Source organism: Dromaius novaehollandiae, chromosome W (assembly GCF_036370855.1).
Source record: "Dromaius novaehollandiae isolate bDroNov1 chromosome W, bDroNov1.hap1, whole genome shotgun sequence".
Taxonomy (NCBI): Eukaryota; Metazoa; Chordata; class Aves; order Casuariiformes; family Dromaiidae; genus Dromaius; species Dromaius novaehollandiae.
Genome location: NC_088130.1, coordinates 20006585 through 20031036, shown reverse-complemented (window position 1 = coordinate 20031036; position 24452 = coordinate 20006585). Strand labels below are relative to the sequence as shown.

The 24452-nt window shown below is 39.1% G+C and overlaps 1 protein-coding gene across 1 annotated transcript; it reads right to left on the bottom strand.

Annotated features, from left to right (window-relative positions):
- Positions 1 to 576: 576 nt before the first annotated feature.
- On the bottom strand, positions 577 to 3885 carry LOC112978749 (cyclin-dependent kinases regulatory subunit 2). Its single transcript, XM_026092426.2, has 3 exons — positions 3711 to 3885; positions 2289 to 2416; positions 577 to 1058 (listed from the first exon to the last, which is right to left on the bottom strand). Exons 1-3 carry the CDS (start codon positions 3767 to 3769, stop codon positions 1006 to 1008), a joined length of 240 nt encoding a protein of 79 aa, XP_025948211.1. The 5' UTR covers positions 3770 to 3885; the 3' UTR covers positions 577 to 1005.
- Positions 3886 to 24452: the final 20567 nt, after the last annotated feature.

The following is a 24452-nucleotide window of genomic DNA, read 5'->3' as shown; positions in this document are numbered from 1 at the left end:
TTGACTATGCTTCTAAGGACTATTATCTACATAGCAAGACAGTACAAGCTTAGCTTCCCAGAGAAAAAAGAAAAAAGCAAAGAGAGTGGAAGGGTAGGCTAAAACCCCAGACTAATTAAAGTTTGAGACAGGAAGATAGTTTAGTACAAGCAAAGTAACCAAGCAGGAGTAAAAAGCTTGATAAAGTTTAGTATAATTAACAGCTTAAACTATCTCTATGTAAGTCACTGCAGGATGAGTAGTTGCATTATAATCAACCTTAACTCTGGAGTCCTATAATTTTTGGATGTCAGAAGCTAGTCTATTACCTCAATTTAAACAGCATGTCACCTGCTTAAATACCTTGAGGATTACCACCGCCAGTTTCATGTTCAGATTGGCTAGAAGCAGTTGCAGAACCCACTTGATTTAAGACAAGTTCAGGGGAGGGTCAGAAACTAGAGACTGTAGGGCAAAACAGTTCTCATAGAGGAGCAAAGTAGCTTCTCCCAAGTTTTCCTCAAGTGAGTACCCCCCCCAGCATGATGTTAGATGATGCTCATTTTGTCTGGCAAATTAAAGCTTTAGACATTTAGGTATTATAGAGCATTAAAAATAGAGTTTATTTCTTTATGCCTACTACTGAACAAGTGAGCCATTGGATTCAAACATGCTACACTGTTTAGCAGAAAAGCTCAGTGTGAAAGTTACTGAACACATGTAACAAGTGATCATCTAGTCAAAACATGCAACATGTAAACTTTATAATAAACAAAAATTCAATGAAAAGTCAAATAGGCACTTACATTAACAGTAAAGAAAATTTCATTCATCTTTGAACACCATAGCAGCCTACTTGGAATTGCATTTGACTGAGCTTTGTTGCTGTGAATAATACAGCTCATGCACAGGTATGGATGTATGTTTTGTACATTTTCAAGTATTCACTGAATACTACCAACATATATACACTCATATACATAAAGTTCCAGAAGAAGTTTTAGGAGAAGATTTCTAGAAGGTAGTTCATTTTTGCTCATCCTTTGGAAGAGGTCTTCTGAAGAGAAGAATGTGTGGCTCTGTGGAAATAAAATTGAACAAAGCATTAGTCCATCCTTAAGTCCCAATTACAGGGACAACTTCTGTTCGAGAGAGCTTGAACAATAACTGAAGCTTACTATTAGATACTAAGCAGACTAAGAAATTAAGTCCACAGACAGGTCCCCATGTGGAACAATTTCAAGAACCACTCTGCAGTAACACCTTAGGAATCCAAACATGCTTTCAAAATTTTTATACTGGAACTTGGCAACCCCCTAATTTGAGATATTTACAGGAAGGAAGTACAGAAATACATCAGACTTGGTACTAGTTCTGTCTCTGTACACTAGGCTATTTCATGAACTTTATCACTGTAACTTGCTCTAACAAGCTAGTGATGTTGTCCTGGTCAGGTACATGCTAACTGTCAAGCAACAAAAACCACTTAGTTACATTAGTATAGGCAGCTTACAACTAAGTCAGGTCAATAACGTAAGCTCCTCCAAAAAAGCCCCAGGCAATACATTCAAAGTATCAAAGTTGTCCAGATAAGGCAAACACTGGAAGATTAGGCTAATTGTTTCTTTCGGATCTTTGGAAACTTGGAACTGTGTGAGACTAGTTGCGATTCATCCATCACCAATTAAATTACCCTTTGGCCAGTCTTGTCAATGTTATCTTGGATGGCTGTTTTTATTACACTATAGTTAGGTTTTAGAGCTTCACACCCCATTAATTGAAGGACTTTGGCTTTAGTGTAGCTTTTAGCAGGCACTGTAGCTAGAGCTTAAACTGTGCTGTAGACTTTTCAGAACATTAACACAGGACCTTGTTTAGGAGGGCATCTGCTAGGGTTTTGTGGGTGTGAAAACTTACTAGTTTCATGATATAAAGTTATGCTGCTTTATGAAGTTTGGGGCCATCACTGAGATATTAACACTGTTCAACATCTCAGTAAAACCTATTTCTATAGGCAGAGGTAGGAGCATCAAGCCTAGCATGTTTTGTCTGCTAAGAGACTGCAGATACCTAGAAGGTGGCTACCATTTTACCTGACCAGTTCTGGGAATAAGAAGGGAAAGTTTAGTCTAAAGGCTGCTACATTGCCTGCTTTCCCAAGCAGCTAAAGTAGCAAGCAGATAAAGAGGAGTCTAAACATCTAGTAGGAAATTCCAACTGGATTCTAGAGCAAAAGCAATTACACCCTTGAACCTTCAGTTCCAGGCACCAAACAGTTGATATTTTAGACTTTGTACATCTGTGCTTACCTGGCTCATGGATCATATAGTGAACCCAGCCAAGACTTTGCTGAACACCAAGTCGTCTCCATTCCTCTTCAGACATTAGATGGGTTTTTGGTACTTGTTTTGAAAGTTCTCTTGGCAGCATCACATGTCTGTAGAAGTTTAATAATCTCATATTATATACCTTAATGCCTGTCTTGGTAGACACTAAAAAACTTGCACATATCAATATTGAAAGATAGTAAGCAAGTTCAGTTATGAATACCAACATCTTCCCTAGCCTCAGGTGTCAATAGATTCTACTAAATAATTTGATTACTATGCATCAATTGCAAAAGACATTTTGAAATTCACTCTGTCTACAAAACATTACACATTCCTGCTTCCTGAAATGCAGGAGTCATCCCCCCACATGCTATAATCACTCTATTGTATAGAGGTACATATACCCCAGCACCTGGCTGTTATATCAGCAACTAGACTAACATGGCTTGAAATATATGAACTTTGCACTTTTAGAGTGATTGCAAAATACTAACAGGAGTGATCTTATCAACCACAAATATCTATTTTCTCTCCTCCTCCCCCCCCTCCGAGATTAAGGTGGTAGTGGTTGGGAAACACATTAACTGCACTTAAAAGCCTGATCTGCCAGCTGAGGGGAAGCACAAAGCCTGCTTTTCACATGTGCAAGTTCTTTTATTACTTAATAGAAAGCAGAGGCAAGTATTCGGTCTAGCTTTTGAGATCAAAAGTGACTTTAATAGTAAGAGTCAAGTGATTAACTGGCACTGTACTTCTATATACAGAAGTTAGCAAAAAGCTGTTTTGTAATAGCAAATTCAGGGACTGAACTTGAACAGCATCAGTTACTGAGGCAGTACAGGACGTTACTCGCAGTTCCGTGGAGGCTCCTGAGCACCCGGGCTCGAGTGCCCAGCTTCACTTTGCTGAGGCACAAAGCGGGGCGGCAGCAGCACCCGCGGCAGCCTCGGAGGCACAAGCCCTCCAAGCGGTCGCGCCACCAGAGCAGCGGGGCGGCCGGGGCTACCGCCACGCGGCGGCCGCCGCCCAGTCTCGTCACCCGGGGCTGAGCGCCCTCCGCCACGGGGGCCTCGCGGGCTTCGCCCCCACCCCCCTCTCCCCTTTCGGCGCCCCCTGAGTGGGGCTGGCGCTGCCCGCTCACCGGAGGCCATTCCAGAAGGGCCCAGACCAGCGCCCCGTCCCCCCTGCCCCGCCGGCTAAAATCTCTGCGAGCGCCCGCGCTGGAGAGGCGGAACGCTGCTCCCCCCCACTCCCCGCCGGCCGGAGGCCACCGCGGAGGCGGCGGCGCAGGGCCGCTCCCAGGGCCGCGCTCCCCACAACGGCGGGGAGAGGCGCCCGCCCGAGCCACCCCGAGCAAGGGCCGGCAGGGAGCACCCCCTCGCCCCCGGCCCGGTCTCGTACCGGTACTCGTACTGCTCGTCGAAATACTTGTCGGAATAGTAGATCTGCTTGTGGGCCATGGCGCGGGGCGGTGGCGGCGGTGACGGCACGGCGCGCTCCCCTCACGGACGGCTGCCGCAGACTAACCGCCCGCTGCCGCGCCCCACTCGATTTGAATCTAGCAGCTCCATGCTCATTGGCGGGCTGCGCCAGCCAATGGCGCGCCGCGCGGCCGCGCCGGCGGAGGCGGCTGTGTGACTCGGGCTCTCGCCTTTCCACCAATCCCCGGAAGCGACTGTGGGAGATTACGTAAGAGGGTGACGGTTGGGAGCGGGGCGGAGGCGCGCGCACGTCGGCCCCAACGTGAGCTCTGGGCTCTGCGGCGTTTCCAAGGCAGCGGCGCCCCGCGTGAGCCCCGGCGGCGCCGTGATTGGCCAACTGCAGCCGGGCGCCGGGCGGTTCCAGCAGTTTCTAGAGCTGCCTCGGCGGTGTGTGGGGGCGAGACCGTCGGGACCTTTAGTGGCGGCTGCTGCTCTGCCGGGTGGCAATCCGTTGGTATGGCTGCTGCGGCCGCCCCTAGCAGCATATGTAGCTGTAGTGCTCCGCTCTGCAGGGCTGGCCTTGTGGCTCGTGGCAGGCGGTGGGGAGGGAGCCTGCTCTGATCCGCTAATAAAGCTTAAGGTTTCCCTTAAACGTGCGCTCTGCCCTCACGTTACTTCTGTGTTACATCCCCTGGGGCCTAGTTGGGTTTATGAACTCCTGGTATACTCAGCCCTGGCTATTCCTATGCAAACAGATCTGTCCCCTGGCAGGCTGAACAAACGGTTTTCCAGGAAATTTTTCTTGTAATGCAGAGACAACTGAGGGACTATCATAGTGTTCCTTTTACTGCTTTTATGTTGGTTTCAGAACAGTGGTAACAGTGCAGGCTTAGAGTGCAGCAGAAAATAGGTACGAGGGAGCAGGGACGTTCACAGCTGTGTAGCTTCTGTGGAAGCAGATTCCCACTTAGAAGCATTCCGAATAGTGGGAGTAGCATTCTGAATACTAGAAAAATAGCATAGTTAATACTTCTGTAGTAAAATCAAGTAGCGAATTCTCAGAGTTTGACTACAGATATTTCAGTTTCTAGGCTATGAATGTTATTTTTAACATGAAACTTAGATAAGAATGTTATTTTTAACATGAAACTTAGATAAAACAGTAGATAAATATTGAATTCTGCACTTTTCTAAATTCCAGTGGTATTTCTTGGGTGTAATGCCGGCTTAGGATTAGGTAAGCCTCTCTAATGTGTACATCACCAGGAAGGGTGGGCTCAGTATTCCTTTTTTGCTCACCTTTTGCATTCTCCATCTGCAGTATGTTCTTTTCCTCTTCTTGTCATGTTCTTCTCTTCTTGTCGTGCTTCTAAAGTAAGAGAAGACTAGTTTAATTTTCTGCTGCCATAGTGCTAGCACACTTGCGCAGTCCTTCTGATCATGTAATAGATATAGCTGAAAACTATTCTAGTGGAAAAAAAGGTCCGATCTGTAGCCGTGTGAGGCTCTAGTACTGACACGCTATCTATCCATATTCATGGATAGCTACTGTTTTTAACAGCAGCTCACTGAAAGTGGCCTTGTGACTGGTACTGCAGCCTGAATGTGAAGTTAAATGCTAAAGGTTAAACAGTCTCCTAACCATTAAAAGGTGTTTGCCCATCTCTAACATATAACATGGCCTCGAGTAATGATTATGAATGGTAGTGGTGCATGCTAATGCTTCTCATAACCCACCAGTAATATTTCTCTCTTCACTGGACTGAATCTTTGGGATTGTCAAAATTCCTGTTGTTAACAAAGATCCTCAATAGGAATATCAATTCTAATAAAATCTTGTAAGTACATGTAAGTACAGATTACCTGTAAGTTTTCCAACATGTTATCTGGATTCTTTGAAACAAAATACAGGTTTTTAGCTTATTTTCAGGCTGCACAGCTCTTCTTTTTCTTATACTTAAGGAAGGTAATACTCAGAATACTTTTCTATTAATGTAACAATGGAAAAAAGATAAACCCACTGCAACAAAGAGATTTTGCAGGACTGAAGATATTTTATGTATGTGCCTTTTTTCTAATCTTTTAGCCTATCTCATGCATGTTGAACAGCAGGGAGATCAGAATGGACCTTTATGACAGCTTATGTATAAGCATCCTTTGAGCGCCCTCAGAAGTGAAAACCTGGAGTTCCTTTAAAGCAACTTCTTCTTCCATAACAAATACTCATAATTATACCAATCCTTCATTTAAAGAGTATTTAAAGAATTTTTAGGTAGATAGGCATTCAGTTTTCTTTGAGTTTCCTCAAATTATTTTGAAAATCCTTGTTCCTCAGGTTAACTGTGTATGTTTGGCAGCTTGTAGAACTAACAAAACTAACATACTGCTTTTACTAATCCAGGGTTAGGAGATCACCAGTTAGTGCCAGAATGACGTTCTTGTTCCCTCATTTATCATCACTTCTTTTCCCTGGCAAGACTCGTAAATATTCAGGGGCAATACATATTGCAACAGTAACAGTAATTTTGGAAGTTCCACTGCTAGCCTGATACCTTTTTCCTGAAATGAAAACCTTAACATAGGGATATATTTTGTAAGATTACTAAAATAATAATAAGCTTGTTGAATAGGGCTCTTGACAACGTTTTCTTCCGAATATTTTGTATACACAAAGGATCTGACAGTCATCAGTAAATGAAGAGCTGCCAAGAAGGACATAAATAGTGTTCCATAACCAATGTGGATAGAACAAAAATGCTTAAACTTTAGTGAGGCAGGTTTTGATTAGACATTGGGGAACATTTCCTATCAGTATCTAAGCCCAGTTTAACTATCTAAGCAAGAACTTTTTAAAGCAACAATTTAGAAAAAACATCCAGCAGAAGTGTTTTAGTTACAACTGATCCTGCCTGTGATCAGTGATCTGTTTTAGACCTACTTTTCTGTGATTGTTTCAGTTAGGCCTTCCCATTTTAACTTTTGCCTGGCTATAACATATAGAGCTGTAGAGCAACAATTGTATGTTCACATGAAGTAATTTTCTTTCTTCAGTACTCTAGAAAGATCCTTTCATTTGAATTGTAGCACTGAATTTTGATATTCAGAGAAGAATAACTCTATTGTTAGTTTCTAGAATTAGGTTATTAATTGCTGGAATCACATCCTGATTCTGAAGTTTCACTACTGAGGAGCCGGGTCAGAAGTGAGTGAACCGTGAATGTCAACATTTATCAAAGAGAAAAGCTGCTGATTAGTTAACCGGCTCTTACTATTCACTCATATCTCAGTGTGTTGAAGTGAAGCATATGTTGAAGAACTTTGACTTGAGACTGGAGACCACTTCTGGATAGTGTGCATGCATACATGTTTCCTGTTGTTGGCTGACAGTATGCCATAGAGCAAACCTTAAAAGATTTCCTCATGGCCTAAGGAACATAGGTGTGTTAGGAGACACACATGAGCTATTCAACTGGAAAGCACGCTCCCACTCAACATCCTGTCCAATTAGCTCTTACTGCTGAAACAGAAGATAAAGTATAAAAATGGCAGAAACATTAAGAGAGCGTCTCTCTATTCTGTAGCTGTTATTCAGGAGTGTATAATTTTGTCTGAGAGCAATAATCTTAGTTCTGCATGAGAATAATATGACTGTAATCAGCATAGAGCCTTTTCAGTACTACAGATGGGCTGTGAACACAGGTTTTTTTTTTTTGCCTGATTTCATTTATCCAGACAGGAGGAAATTTAAATCCTCTGTGTAATACTCTGTGACCAGGGCTATCCAAAGAGTTGTGAGGGCTATCTTAAATCAAAATCTGTCATGATGATGGGCCCATGTGCATCTTATTTATTGCATAGACAGAATTCAGGATCTAAGTCATGGTGGATAAAAATATTTGGGGGGATTTTGACAGAACGGGAAGATGCAAAGTTTTCCATCTGTGGTCTGCATAGCAGTTTCTGATTATATTTCTCTGCAGCTTTTTCTGTTCAATTCTATAGAATATTTCAGAAATTTAACTTAGATGTACATTTGCTGCAGTTCTCTTTTCAAATATGTCCTCATAAAACAGTAATGTAGGATACTTGAATGTATTTTCCTGAGTAGAACAGCAAGATTACAGTCAAGGAACCTTTTGTACTGTCTTAATGAGTCATAATCATATACACAATAATTTGTGCAGAATTTGAGTGTGAATCACATTCATAACATATATTGATGAACTGTGATCAGTGCTGTTATATTTTTAATGTTTCCTATGGAAACAAGGTTTAAGCAATTGTGCTTTCTGTTAGTTTTGATCCTCAATTAGCTTTTGAACCTGTTGGCTGGTTTTAGTCAAACTTGACAGAAATGTTGATAAATAAAATCTTGCAGGTTTCGTGATAACAGGTGTCTTGCTAGAGCAGAAGCAGTCTGATGGGGGAAGTTGTTATAGTTAAACTCACACCTTGCTAGACAGCAAAGAATCCACATGAGAAAAGGCCCTTATAAATGCCTCAATGATAAATATTCTTCAGCGTTTGGAATGGATGCCTGCTAAGACATGAAAGCCAATTATCCACAAACCATGAGTCAGCAGAAAATCAGTCTCTATTAGTTCTGATATTCAGTAAACAAACTTTTATCTGACTGTTACTTTGTGTACTAGTTTTATATGGTATTTGCCTAGCACTTCAAAACATCCACTAATCCTAAAAGCACTGATCCTACAGACTTAAACCAGGCTACTCATATGTATACAATTAACAGTATTTGGTTTTGCGGCTTGATCTTCAAAATTAGGTTATCTGAGTGTTGATGCTTAAATTTGGATTTATTGCCTAATTTCAATTTGAAATAATTTTCATAAGCATTGAGTTGTATGTGTGCTAATTAACCTCTCCTCATTAATTGAAGGAAACATTGTTAATTTTTGTCTTGCTTTTCAGTTCACAAATGAGAACTAAGACTTGGAGAGACTAAAGGAACAGCGCCATGTTTTGATGGTTTAGTTGTCTCTAAATAAGCTAGTTTAACTACTGGAAATAGTCTAGCTGAGTTACTGGTGATTTCCATCTGAGAAGAGATATACTGACTTGACAAATAGCACAAATTAACCTAGATGGAGCTACTGTTAATGGATACTCCTTCCAGTACCTGAGCCGGTTCAAGGACTGCATTTTGAAGGCATACCTGAATAAAATACTCAGTATAGGAGCCCAATCTACAGGTTAGGGATAAGGAGCCAACAATACAGAACATCCAAGCAGAGATCCAGAGATCCATTCAGATCCTTGCAGGGCTTGGTGGCTGATGTCCATCTTTGTCATTTCTTTGAGATTTGATTCTCATTAACTCTCTTTCTATGGATTTTCCTGTGAAAGAAGTGACCAGAACTTTATCTGAAGAGCACAGCTCAAATCTTAAAAGGAGCCAAACTGAAGTATTCCTGTCTTAAACAAAATCAATAATTCTGAATTTAGCAGATGATCATTTCCATAGCAACTGGAGCTCATATAACAAATTCAGGATGATAAGGTATACTGACTGGAGAATCAAGCACAAGAAGATGCTGTCAAATGAGGCACAATCCTGCTCAGATTTTTCCTGTAGGCTGTTACATGACAGCATCTCGAAGTGGACCACTGGAAAAAATCTGCAGTGGAATCTTTCAGAGTTTTTCAGTTACAGGGAATTTTCAATGCAGTGGTTAAGTGGTTTGAATAACAGCTTTATTTAAAAATAAAAATGGCAGTGCTAGATCTGAGAAAAGGTCCTTTTAGCCAAACATATGTCAACAGCTTTCTATAGTGGATGCCTAGGGAAGAGTATAAGAATGAGGCAAGTACGTGATGATGCCTTCTCAGATCACTCCTAGGCTCTAGTGATTACTGATCAGGGATTTCTTTGCATTTAACAGCCTGGATGTACTTTTGTTTCATTAATTTTTCTAGTCATTTTTAGGCCTATTTAAACTTCTAGAATTCACAGGATCTTGTTGCAAGGAGTTCCATGGTTGAACAAGTTCCTCTGTGAGAACAAGCATCTTCTTTTGTTTGTGTTAACTCTGCCGCATCCTGGTTTTTGTATTGGAAGAGGCTGTGAATAATTTATTCATTGTCCCAGATGTCTATAGGTTCCAGAGATAAGTTTTATATTCTAGACGATTATAGGCTAGGACTTTGAACTTGGAGGAGCCGAAAACGTAGGCTTGTTTTTGCTTATGTAAATATTTCTTTGTTGAATTTTGAAAAATTATCTGCATGTTTAAAATTAATCATATGTAAATGTTGCACATACACAGGAGAGGAAGGGTACCTGAACTGAAAATATATCAGGTTTGCAAGTATTATAATGTCTTTTAATGGGTTACCAGAAAATGTTGTTAATAGAGTAGCAGAAGATGACTGAATTCAGTTCAAACTGAATAGAATCTGAATGAACCATATGTGTACAAATAGTTTTTCTTAGTTACTGTAACAATGTAAGGTTTAAAATAGCCACTGGAGGGCTCACTGCTTTCATGTTAAATGACAAGGTGCTCTTTGAAAACCAGTACTCTTATTTTTTGGCTAAGATAATATTAATTGATGCATTCAGTGTTTGAAGACTGGAGGATAACATATTTTTTTCAAATTACAGGCAGAGAGCACATATATTTTCAGCTCAAAGAATAACACTCTTGTGATTAATACCTGTGTCACAGTGTGGGTACACTTCCAAAGATTTGGAAGGTAGGAGGATCCAAATGTCATAGAATAAACATAAAGGACCACATTTCCCACCCCCTAACCATAAAAGATCTAAAAAAGCATCCTGTCAGGCAGCAGGGTTTCCCCATTTTGAGGAGCCACCCGCACCTCTGACAGATTTTCCCCTCCTTCCTCTGTTTTGAGTGTGACACTGCAGACTGCGGCCTCAGTGATGAGTCAGGCCCAGGGCTGTGGCCTGCGTGGACCACTTTGTAGAGCTGGAGGCAAATACAACACATTCGGTTGCTGACAGTTTCTCCTGGCATTTTGAATCCAGTCTTTCTTTCGTTGCAATTAAACAGAACTCAGTTTTTGAAAGCTTTGGGAGCAATCAATCCTATTTACAAATTCTAATCTTATTTTTTATTTTCCTCATATGTATCAGCTTGAGCTTTTCCTTTGTCCTTGCTTTTGTAATCGTATTTGGATATTTAGATTATCATCATGTCCCTGATTTAATAAATGGAGCTAAACTGTTTATGTTTAGTATTTTTTTCTTGCTTGAGTTCACAGCAGTATTTACCACTTTTCTGTGGGATAAGAATGTCCAGAAAAAAATACACTGTTCCTGGGGTGATTACACCAGAAATATGCAGGGTGATATTATTCTTTCTGCTCCTGTGAATATGTAGTATCCCAGACTTCTGAGTCTTGTTGCCTTATTTCAGAGAAACTCATTTGATTTACTGTTCTCCTGTAGTCATTTTCAGTTCTGCTTGTTTCCAAGTATTTCCCTTGCACAGAATATCTGTTTGAATTATTTGCCATGATTTTGAATCTTGCATATTGCAAGCTAATTGTCTTGCTCTCTCTTTTTTTTTTTTATCCCTGCTTATGTGTCTCAACTGTCAATGTTCCTGGTGACTCCCATGCTTATTTTAGACACTAGAACAGTCATCTGTTGTAGGAGATATACAGAACTTTGAATTTCTCTTGGCAGGTAAAACTCTTTTTTGTTCACATTCAAGTATACATATTTGCAGTCTCATAGTGTTTCACTCGCATATTCCTAACAACCAGCTTTTTAGTCATTCATTTTGAATCATTTTGTTTCTGTCACTCATTCTGAGTGGTAGCTTTTAAGATAAAACATCTCAAGAAGAATGTCCACCCGTTAAACTCTTGTTACAGATTACCACGAAGTATCTATATAGAAAATAATTTAACAATTGTAACAGAGGCTGGAAGAAGATTCTACCTTGAAATAAATCTTCCAGGAATCCTCCCTTCCTGGCTCTCAGCCTAACCACTTTCACCAAACTCATCTTTGCATTTCCACCACTCTTGCAGTTTGTAGCAGTATGTTGCAAATCTGAGTACAGAAAATAACTTAAAATGACTGCACTTCTGTGTATTGGAAATACACTCAGAACGTGAAACCTTGTCCACTTTTTTCAACTATGTCCTTTTATCTAATGAGAGGCATTGCCTCTCTTCACAGACCTTGCCTCATAGCCTTAAACCATCTCAGTTACAAGAACATAAAGGAACACACCTTTTCAGTTATCGTAAGGATATGCCTGATGGACGTCTGACTTGATCATACTTGAACCTTACATCATTATCTATGTGTATTTACAGACTTAAAAAAAAAAATTTAGCAAATTCATAGAATAGAAGCACAGGCAAACTGATTCAGCTGGCTTTAGAGGTATTAAAACTTAATGCCTTTGTCTTGTTTTTAGTAGCACATCAGCAGGGTTGTCATGGATACTGATTCAGGTCCTGTTTTGCCAGCTTGCAGATGTGCTAAAATGTGATTTTCCCTTCTGAACTATTAGAGATAGCCATCCTTATGGTCTAGATTGAAGGTTCACTGAAATCAGTGGAAAGTCTGGTCATCCTCAATAGATTTTGGACTAGGACTTTGATGAACAGTAATGTTCCAGTTAACGTCCCGTCTTTATAATAATTATCAGATTTTTTTTTATGATGTCTTATTCCATTGTTGAAAAGTGGGTATATGTTTCCTCTGTTCTATGAGCATTTTCTCATGCTAGAACACACCAAGCTTCAAGCTTCTGCCAGCTTAGTCTTGTAGTGCAGCTCCTGCATTTTCTTATTTCTCCCATGGTAACCTATGATGATTGCAAGGGACATACTGACTCACACTATTAGGACCGTTGTATTCATAATGGGTAAGGCTAGAAGCAAGGCAAATTCTAGTAGAGAATTTTAGAGGTAGTATTTTCTTAAATTAAATCAAGTCATAAAATTGTAAAAAAAAAAAAAAAAAAAAAAAAAAAAAAAAAAAAAGCTTTTGGATGTTTTGCATTTGGACCTGGATTCCTGAAAGTATATCTTGTGTTATAGCCACCATCTATGGGGGCTGGGGCTGCCTTAATGAAAAATCTGTTTTTTTAACTTTTATTTCTGAGCATAATCTTTGCATCAGAAGTCCAAAATGTGGACTGGCAGCAGGCTTCGAAAGTATTCACATGTCTATATTCCGACATTTTCTGCTCAATATAAGGGCCCTGAGAGCATCCTCCCCGCGCTGCGGCGGTTGGCTGCGGGAGCCAGGGCCAGCGCAGATCCAGCACAGCCAAAGGCGGCCCCCTCCCCACTGGTGACAGCGGGGAGAGGCTCCCAGGCAGAGCTGCAGGAGGCCCCAGCCACTGCCACCCCCGGCCCGTGGGAGTTGCTTCCAGCCGAGCCTTTGCCACCAGGCCTGGCCCAAGCTACAGCCCCAGCCAGGCCGCAGCCCTGCCTGCGCCTAGCCTGGGGACCCTGGACCTGCTGACTCTGTTACCATGCTGGGGTCTCCTTTCCTTAGGATCAGCCAAACCTTGCAGTTCCCTGACACTAACATTTTGAAGTCATGTCTTAAAACTATCGTATGCATAATACCTCCTTTTTTTTAATGTAAATGCATGTAGTTTTTTTTTCTTTTTAGTATATTCTGGGCTATGCAATAATAGGAAAGGCCAAGGTGCAGTGTTACTCTAAAGGCCAAGTCTGACCCTTAAAGCAGCATGTCAGCTGTGCAGAAAAAGAAGGTAAAGTATATCAGTTATCATCTAATGGTGATATGATGTTATTTACATTTTGTATACAGGTAAGAGGTTACAACTTTCTCCTGCAGGACATGAGAGTGAGGCCCTTCAACAGCCCTTTTTGGCAAGTGGGTAAGTAGTTGCACCCCAGAATTTTATTTGTAAGTCAAGAAACTTGAAGCGTCTGGAGTCCAGATAGTCCCTGGAGTTGTAAGTGTGGCCAGTGCTTTTCTTGGAGGGAGCAGCCAGCAAATGATTTGTTCATTTATTTCACTATATGAGTAGTGAAACCCTGCCAATAATAGGTGCAAACTTACAGAGGGAGCTAAAGAGATTTCGGTGTCATCCCCCGCATGCCCCATTCCTTTTCCCTCACCTACCAATTCACTTTCCCCTTTCTGATGCTGGAATCACCTGCTTTGTCAGCACTACACTGCCAGTCCTCTCTGATTCACTGATCCTACTTATCCTACCTGCAGCACTGCACAGAGCTGAGGACTGTGTGATCCTTCCCATCCTCAGCCTCAGGCCAGAGGTATGTGCCAGGCGTATGATGCATCGTATCTCAGAAAGCATCTACTCCTAGCTCAGACTTTATGAATTGTCTCTTAATTTTTTTTTCTTATGATATTCCCCACACTTATTGCTAGCCATGCTGATCTTACTCTTAAATGAAACTGTAAAGGCTATTGAAAAGCCTTGATTCTATATGAAGATGGAAAAAAAAATGTTAATGTATCTGTTCACATGCATTCTGGAATGGCATGTTTATCAGGATTTTGCCACTGCAGTTCATGCATTTTACTGGGGGAAGAGCAGGAATTTGTAAGCCTGATTCAGATTTTTGACTGGCTCTGAACCATGGCACTATATGTGCTTGCCACAGTGTGTCCTGGGCTCCCAGTGCCTGTACTGCACAGATCGGCAGACTCACCAAAATGTACCACAGGTGATTTCCTGTGGAAACTACAGTGGGTGGTGGAATGGCTTGCAGCCAGGCATTTGCCTGACTAGAGTCCAGGAGACACAGTTGCAGTACTCATCCAAACCACATCAGAGCTACCCTCAATTCCTCAGCTGAAATAACTTGCTTTACACATTCGTATATTAAGACCATTGGTTAATCTCCTAACTAAAACCAAAATGTTCACATCAAGCATCTGGTATGTGTAACTTTCCAACAGAGTATAATTTCAGTATCAAGTCTACAGCTGTCTTTAGAAAGAATTGTGGGTAAATATTGCCACTGCTGTTGGTTTGCAGCTGTAATAAGGCAAGGATGTAAACCTGAAATGATAGTCTTTAAAAAAGCCATAAAAATCAGAGAACTTCTTCTGAGAGTGTGCTTTGGGTTTTAGACTTAGAAATCTGTCTTGAGATATACTAGAAATGAGACTGGGAGTAAGTGGGGTGTTCTTCAGGATACTGGGTAAACTTATGGTTACTCCAGGTTGGTCCACAGTTGTTTTGGTTCAGTGAGTATTACAAAAACTGTCTACAAAAATGATTATGCTTTCTGCAGTTGGTGTTATACTTCGAGTTTGGGTCATGGCAGATAGAAACCATTTCATGTTTGAAAGGAACAGATTTCAAAGACCTTTTGCTGTCAGGTCTATCACTTGTACATATGCTTTAATGACAAAACAAATCCAAAACAAATCCAAAACAACAAGTCCCCATCCTTTATAAAAATCAGAAGTACACTGGTCCGTTACAGAGATAATATTTGGGGGAGAGGGGTGCAACAGAAAGCGGATTACATAGTAATGGATAAATTCAGACTCATCATCAGCCTAAAAGCAGGAGATAGAGTTCTTCCTCCACCGTCTCCAGTTGGCAGAAATAAACAAGAGCCCAGTATGGGTGTAGATCTGTGTTTTTTCCTGCAGGATAAAAGGTTGCATACAGGATGAATGCCTTGGCTTGATCATGCTCTGTTTCCTCCTACTTAATATCTGCTACCAAACCATGCCACTGCCAAGGAGCCCTTGATGAAGATGAGGGCTGATTTGATTTTTAAGGGCACGAGAACAGTCTAATCTTAGTGTAGCTAGTTATCTAAGTCTCTTTGGTGATAGAGATAGGCTTCTCCAAAGGGAAAATTAGTCTGTACTGTGAATTTTCCTGTAAGAGTCTTTTTTATTGACCGGAGAGGAAGCCTAGGGAGGTTAATCCTCTGTGCCTCAAAGTAAGTCCTTAGGAGCATCTGCTTTCTCTTCATGACATTGGTCATTGACATGAGTAGCTGGATGCTGAGCAGTGAAGTTCAGACATAAAAATTGCCGGTTCACGCTTTGAGAATGCTTGAAGTGTATTTCAAACAGCAAAATGTGTTACATCTGTGAACTACCAAATTGCCTTTTATTAGGGAAACACAGTTTTTCTATTGTTTGAGTATTATATTCTTTAGAATGTAAAATACATATAAATAACAAATCTATGAAATCTCCTGAAGTAATCTTTGTGGAGGGTTTTTCTGACGTTACTGTGCTTTTTTGTATGTCTTGGTTACGCCTGAGGAGTCTGAAAACTTTCTTCAATATGTGTTACAGTACAGCAGGCGTTACCATGGTACCTTGTAACATTTTTCCAATCAGCAGATGGAGCTACAAGGAGAAAGAAAGGTTTGAGTGCAGAAATTTGGAATGGAATAATGCTAAAATAAACTTGTTATAAAAATGCTCCATATGATTGATGATAAATTAAAGCAAACAGTCCTACAATGTATCATCTGGTAGTGAAACGTGCTCTCATTTATCTGATCTGTACATAAGCAAAGTCAATTAATCTAAATTAGAAACAACAACTAATGACAGCCTTTACTTAACTTCAAGCTATTTCCCCTTATTTAAGCTCTCAGCCTAATATTTGAAAGACTGGTAAAAATTAACCTTTAGGAACTTTATATAAATATTTTACTTTCGCAAAGGGTGAAATTAAAATAGATGCATCAGACTGAATGTGGAAATGAGGGGGATGTGATGATTTAAGATTTTCTTAGAGTTGGTGTGTCTCTGCAGTCGGCTTCTTTCTGGAGATGGATGTTTGTGTGCGTGAGAGGGAAAAGTCCCTTCCAAAGGACTTTCTTGGCAGCAAGGTTTCTCACCAATCTATTGAAGACTGATGGAGATGCTTCCCCAAATCCGTAGTTTCCCTAAATGTTTTCCAAATTGTATGTCCCTCAGAAATGCCTGAATATATAACTTTGCTGTGTTTCAGATCACCTTACCAGGTGTTGGTTTCTTGAGGCTTCCAAGAACTGAGTTAAGTAGTGAGGTTTTAAATATGTTTTGATATTTTCAAGGTATCTAAAGAATTCAAGAGATGACTTGCTTTTTTAATATAGTCAATCATATGATTGGGTTTTTATAACTACAGCATGCTTGTTCAAGGCATACTGCTTTATCAGTACAGAATGCTGTGTATGCTCCACTTTCAACTTTCACATAGTAAGCATGTGTTTGCTCCAACTATTGTTCAAGATCAACGTTTTTTTAGACAACAGTATACAAATTGCAATATGAATCTTACAATCCAGTACCCTAGTGCTGAACTTACTCTCTGCTGGCACTGCAAGGAAGGAGAGAAGTTAAACAGTAAGAGGCTGAATTATTTTTGTTCTTTTGTTTGCTTCACTTTTATGGTGACCAACATAATGATACGGGGGAATAGTCTGAAGCTCAGTCGAAAATCAGCAGTTCATCAACCTATATTTTGGCTCCATCAGAACTTTTTGTGCTGCATGAAGCAGATCAAAAAGAAAGAGCCCGGTATTTTGTAACACTACAAATGCAACTGCAAAAGTACCCCATATTTCAACTTTTAAAAAGAATCACTTGAATCTTATTTTCCTTGGTGATTTGTCTTACTGGCCATTGAAGTGCTCTTGTATTGTGCTTTTAGGGCTGCATCTCTTCTATAGATGAACAGAGGATTTCAGTATTCATGGTGACACCTTTGGAAGCACTAAATGCTTATACAATCACTTTAAAATGGCAGGATGTAATTAAAGCCATGAATTTGATAGGAATCTCTAAAAAATTACAGTATTTTTCATGGTACAGAAAGCAGAACTAACCAAAATGGATGTTGTTAGCATGTGTTAAGCATGTTCACAAAGTTCTGAGATGATTTTATGTCATATTTATTGCACTCTGGGTGAGATACGTAGCTGTGAAGTTCTCTTTGTCTGATTGTGCTTTATTATTCAGTTGTGTCTAACTCTGCCCATTTATCCTTTGGGATTATGGAGGATGTGCCTTTTTGCACCTTCAACATATGGGGGAAGGGGGTAAAGTTCCCTTGAGTCCGGTGTGCCAGTGCAATCATGCCTGGAACCGCATGTTAAAGACCTATTTTCTGAGAAAGGAGATGTCTAATATTTTTCAAAGTGCAGATAATTGCCAGGGACAAAAAAGGGAAGCAACACATTCTCGAGTTCCTTGACGTGTTCAGTTCCCCCCCCTTTCCGCTTAAGTGGGAAAGTACTGCTTTAGCTCTTTTCTTCCAGGTGCTCTAGTCACCTGATCCTTCCTGTTATCCTCCATCTGGAGTTTTAACTGCTGTTTTTGCTATGTGAATGACATATCAGCCCCTATGTTCCCTAGTGCTGAAAGAAGAGTCATGATCTGAGGCAGCATGGATGTTTGCATAAATTGCTTGTCACCTCTTATTTGCTGTACACCACAGATGTCCTTGCAGGACAGTTTAGCTCTATGTGGAGCCACCAGCTACATGAGATTTTCTTGGACTGTGGATTTCCTATTTTTTGTCCTGTTTCCATACAATGTCAAGACAGAGTTATGGTCCATGACATGTCACGGAAATATGAATAGTGAAAATGATGATAATTAGAAAGAAGGTAGTAGCGGGGTCCTAATTTGGTTTTCAAGATGAGGCCCTTTTCTTCCTCTGCTTCTAATATTTCAGTGAACTTCAATGCTTGTTTGAGTTGTGGAAAATTGATATACTCTCTTGATCCACACAAGTTCAGAAAAGTGTCAGGAGAAGAGGTTATAGAAACAAACAGCAACACCACTGCCCTTGAAGAAAGAGGGAAAAGAACGGTAGTTACTCTTAGAAGGCAAAGGGAAATAAAACTGAACTTTGTTCAAGTGAACAGAAAAGATAAGAATCTAGAGATTCTGATTTGCTGAATTTCAAATGAGCCTTCAAAAGCAAACAAAAAAGACCTTATACTATTTGTGCATTGTTATGAATTAACTGGCTTCACTGGACTTACTGGCTCCTGAAAGTATTATGAATCAGAGAAGCATGTATTTGCTCCTGATCTGTGTCTTAGGTATACTAGGAAGCGAAGTTCTTAAATCCTGTCCTAGTGAATAGTAAGTAGTAAAATATTTAATGGGCGAACTGAAATAACATTCCAACTGATGCTTGAATGACATGTATTTTCATTTATTAATTTATTAATTTAGTATGTTGCTTCAGCTCCAAAAAGCTTTTTAATCCTCTCACAATGCAAATAAGAAAATACGGTGCCTCTCCTGAAATGTTTATTATATAGTATCTGCGTATACCTGCAATAAATCCCAATAAATCTAATGGGGCCCTGCACAGATAGAAAAGTCTGCTGTAAGACTTATTGCAGAGTTGTCACTCAGATTCTGGTAATGTGTAATAAGGAAGGAGAAGTTCTGTGTGTTTTTCTTTTTTTAATAAAAGCTAGTATGTACCATGTATGGCAAGTTCTATACTATACAGAATAAATAGCTGACATCTCTTATGCATGGTGTTCCTAGAATACAGAAACTGGTAGTGAGGAAGGTTCTATAGGTAAATTTTCTGAATAGCTACAATATCATGTAGAGCTGAAGCTGTGATGAGTATATGCTTTTTGTCCCAGGAGATAAGCTTTTTTCTGGAATGTTTTTTAAAAATAGGTATTTCTTGTAACTTAGCAATCAGAAGATAATTATATCTAGAGGTGTGACAATTTTATATATGTGCTTGGAACTATTTTTACTCTATGTTTTTGCCTTAATTTAGCCAGTAATATTTTGGCTCAGAAAATTTATCATTATATTATATACATTGACAAATTAGCTCCCAGAATTCATATTTTTAAATTGTCTATAGATAGTTGAAATGGAAAAGGCAATAAATGCCATTACTTTTCCTTACTATCATTTTCCAAGACTTGTCAGATGATCCTGCATCATGTAAAATTATTTAACTATAACTGCCAACAAGTTCTTTGTCTGAGATTTTGCTTTTTCAAGCCCCTCCTAGTAATTTTTGGAATAAAACTAATAAATGATGATACTTTCTCAGGCTTTCCCCTCCTGCATGGTGTGTGGGACAGAGCAGAGGTTTGGGTCATGGGAATAGGAGATCCTTGAGCATCATTCAAAGTATTTGTGAATTCTGGAAAATTTTGAAGTGTGGTGAGCCATGGACAAGCTACTCACCCACCTGCAGTTTTTTAAAAAACCTCTATTGTACTAGTTTCCTAAAAAATAGATTATTACTCATTTACCACTGAAGGAAACAGGACGAAAAAGAAGAAAGAACAATCTCTTTTTAAAGATGCTAAATACAGAAGGGAATGATGATTAAAAGACCACTGAGTTGCTTTTGTGCTTTGCACAAAAATAGCTTATGAGAAGATTGAATTAGGGGAGAGAAGCATGCAAGTCATTTGATGATTAGATGGGATTTGTTTGTTCTGAATGCTATTCAAATATTTGAACTGTTAATATGCAGATAGTTTCAGTATGACGTATTGAGTAGGACATTCACTGAATATAATTCAGCTCACCTGAGATCTGATCAGCCCTCTGTAGCTGACTGTCTCTTTCCATAGACTGAAGAGAGAGTTTAGGATGACTAGACTTCAAACTTAAGCACCTCCATTAAATGCCTAAAGTTAGGTGGGATGAAAATGGGCTTAGGGGACATGACACTCAATTGCAAAACTCTATTTGAATCTGGAAACTCCCACCTGCAATCCATATATTAATGTGTCAGAAACAAGTGCTATATATGGTTGAGACAGAAACAGTTATGCTGTTATGGTCACATTGCATTTGTGCTGAGATGCAAAAATTATACCCGAGATGGCTATTCTGTGGCTATTTTAAGCATATTGAGTTCTCATTAACACATGTGAACTTCCCATGGAAATATTAGTAAGCCTCATTCATCACCTTTATTTGTTGTTCTGAAAAGATTAATTTGTGTTGGTCAACCTCATACTATCTAGGAATTAATTTTCCACAAATTCCACAGATGGCAATCATGAATTAGAAAATGTACCTGATCTTAGCCACCTTTCTTTAACTGAAAATATGTCTTCCTCTATGTCTGTGCCACTAGCTTTGAGATCATTTCTTTTGTTCCACAAATGAGCAGTCAAACATCTGGCTTCCTGCAATTACTGTGCCCTTCCCCAAGTCGGTTAACCTCTTTTGGGCTAAACCCTGAAATGAATTTATCATGAATTTGATCAGCATTTTATGTCCTGGCCAAGACAAATGGAGAATTAGTCTTGTGTTACTTTTCCATTTCAGTTAAACATTTTGCAATTTTGAAGTACTAGAGGGAAGTTAATATTGTATTCTTTATTGACTTTGGAAAACTATTTTCTCCTGAGTAAAGTCACACTGTTGTCAACATCACATGAACTTGAATTTACCTAGGAGCTGTATACTCTTAGATCCCTAAACTAATAATGTTTAATTATATAATATGATTTATTACTAAGTTGATTGATTTTCTTTTGAATGTAAGTGAAACACTGTACAACATTGATAACCATTGGTACCACATCATTGGGACATACAACATTTTATGTTATTTTGATTATTTGTAAGTCATGTTGTCCTATTATAATGATATCTTTTTAAACTAGGGACTCTTCAGTCTTCTAAACTCTTCAGTGAAGAGGGTGACAAATAAGAAGCATAAAGGAGAAACTTCACAATTTTCAATTTTGTATTTCAAATTCTTCGCAGAACTCTCCCCTTAGCTTTTATGCTGATGGAGGAAGAGTGGTGCATTATCCAAGTTTTCATAGATTCCCAAATCTGTATCCGATAGCAGTGCTTTTAGAAAAGACCATTCCAGTCCATCAGAGCTTTCTCAGGCTCTAAGTATGCTACTATCTAAGTATGCTAAGGATATTTACTTAGTTGCATTTTTTGAAATTGTCCAATACTTTGTTTAATACTTTGCTGCAGTTTGTAAGCAGGGAACAATTCCCGTGTTAGCAGCAAATATTAAGTAGGAATATATTGCATCTTTTTTTTTTCACAGTCTTTGAGAATATTTTTCAAGTGTATGTTAAGAATCATAATTGCCCTGTCCAAGGCAAAAAGCTGCTGTTCTTTGAAGACTTTGGTATTTTTATCAATTATTTCTAAATTAGACTTGTCATATTACAACCATTAGTGTATTTCAAAATTTCTTCAGAGTCTCTTGGGGCAGGAAGATTTGTTGCTAAATAATTCTTCAGATGTGTTTCTGATTGATATTTTTTTCTTCCTCCTTCTCCTTTCATCTCCTTCTTCTCCTTGACTGCCTGTATTTGATTTTTTTCCCCCTCTTAATCTGTAAGTGAGGCATATGCTTGCCTTCATTCTTTTACTCACGTGCATCCATTCTGCAGATACAGCATTTAGTTAGCCTTCTGAGGAAGGGTATATAAATAACAAGGCTTGTAGTTTTTCAGACTCCTTTGGTTCTCTTTCTGTTTCCCTTTCTTTTTTCATTCATGGTAAGAAACCAATTAATTACCGTCATTACTGTATGCTTTAAATGCATATTGGACAATGTTTTCAGATGTTTGACTTCTATCTTTCATGTCAAAATAAAATAAGTATTTATTCTGATAACATTTCAAACCCCCACATTTTTTATTAGGGAATTCTTCAGCTTTCAAGGCTTTCTATAGGATCTTAGTTCTCATTCTAAATGTGAGTTAAAATGTTCATCAGTTCTGTCTATGCTTGGATGTAAGATCTGTAGCTGTAACATCTGCTACTAAGAATGATGTAACTAATCTGGTATTTAAAATTGCCGGAGTGGGCAGGTAGTTGTGGGAGAAGATATGAACACTTTTAGCAAGATCCTTGCTTTCCAATAACTATGGACTTGATATGGGACTATAGGTATATGATTTTTCAATGTTTATTCGTTGATTTCTTCACTACCATATTATTTGAGTTGCACCTTGTGTATATGGTATACAAATATTCAAGCAAGTAAACAGTTACATATAAAGGAGTGGTTTACAGGGGTATGGTATATCAAGCCAGAGATGGAATTCACAGTGAGTAAACATGGGACATAAATAGGAATATGAAGGCGAAGGAATCTATTTAGGAGCTGGGAGTTGTTCTTGTGCTTTAAAAAATGCTCAGCAACACACAACAGGTTTTTTTGAGCTAAGATTGCTTTGCTGTAGATTTTACATTTTACAATGTAGGTTTTCCTGCCTGACAGTGTTCTCTTTATTGTAATAGTTTGTTTCAGCAGTTTTGTACCACAAATGCTAATCCTACAATGCATTGCATTTGTTTTGCTTTGCAGATTAGTGAAAGCTTTTTGTGTGTGTGTGTGTGTGTTTTTGTTTTTTTAAATCTGGAAGTAATCATTAATGGCACACATAACAGATATAAGTTGAAAAGAAAAAGAAAGAGCCATTTCACTTTCAGGCTAGTATTTGCTATTCTTATTGCACCCAAAGAAAAAAAATTCTATGAGCAACAATATTTTTATGTGCAGTTTCAGCATTAGTCATAAGAGCTGTAACTCATCTCATTATAACATTAACCAGAGGCTATGTATACACCTACAGCGTAGCATTTTGTTCTTGTGTTTGAAACATTGTGCTGGTACAGTTAGAGTTCTTTCGTCTTTGCCTCTAATGCAGTTCAGTTCTGCCCTGGATGCTGCAGTCTTCTATTGTGGTGCAGGTCACGTAGCACTGAATGAACAAGATTGCATGAATAATGTGCTTTTTATTCAGCGATTGGATAAAAATGAATGCCCTCAACACCTACGTACATCCAATCTCCACCACTTCCTGTGTGCTTATTCTTCCTGAAGCTTTAATTATTTATCCTTGGAGAGAATTTGACAGTTACAAGTAGTCACGACTCAGCAGATTAACCCTACAAACGCCAGAACCCATTTCCATATCATGTCGACTCAGACGTGTCATGGAATCAAATGTTAATTTCGAAGTAATATGACCCCCAATTAACATGAAAAATTAGGCATGCCTAAATAAGACATATTTTTAAAACTAGTACTATCTTTAATGAAATTAAAATTGATTTAATATTCTTGCTAATTTTAACAGGTAGTCTTTAAAGATTGAGGGTGTAATAAGCTCCAAAGACTGATATTGGCATTCTGCAATGAAAATGCATTTTCAGGAGATAATGGCCAAGTGATCGGGAAAACAATTTCAGTTACAAGTCAAAGTACGTTCATAGTTGCCCATCAAATAGTATTGCATATTGATGAGGAAATATTTGAATTACAGAAGGGAATGCCTGCTAATTTTGCTACCTGCTCTTTATAAAACGTGTTCAAATTATACCAAAATTATACACATAGGAGTTAGTTAAAAGGAAAAGAGCCTTAGAAATAAACTTGGTCTTTATATTGATTATAGAGAGAGAAAGGGAGGGAGAGAATGTGTCTAAGTGTATATATGTGCATATATGTTTGTCTACTTGTTTTGAGTGCAAGAAGATCATCAATGCAACAGTAAAATGATTTTTAATATGAACATTTTCTTTGCTAAAGAGATTTGTTGTATTGGCTGCATTTTAGAAACCGATGCCGGAAAGGCCAATATTAGGACACACTGCAGCAGCTTGTTCGTTGTTAATATGAAGTGTGTTGTCTCCCCTGCCCCCCACTCCCCCGGCAATAACGTCCTGCATGGATTCAGATTTTTTTTCATTCATTCTTTAGGGAGAGCTTCCATATTTGTATATCGAAATCAGAAGTAGTGA

What these genes read in the sequence shown, in the direction of transcription:
- LOC112978749 (XM_026092426.2), bottom strand. Translation starts at nt 3,769, where the DNA reads ATGGCCCACAAGCAGATCTACTATTCCGACAAGTATTTCGACGAGCAG. An exon ending in GACGAGCAGTACGAGTACCG is followed by an intron (nt 2,417 to 3,710) that starts GTACGAGACCGG and finishes AAACTTCTACAG; the next exon opens with ACATGTGATGCTGCCAAGAG. An exon ending in CTATATGATCCATGAGCCAG is followed by an intron (nt 1,059 to 2,288) that starts GTAAGCACAGAT and finishes TTATTTCCACAG; the next exon opens with AGCCACACATTCTTCTCTTC.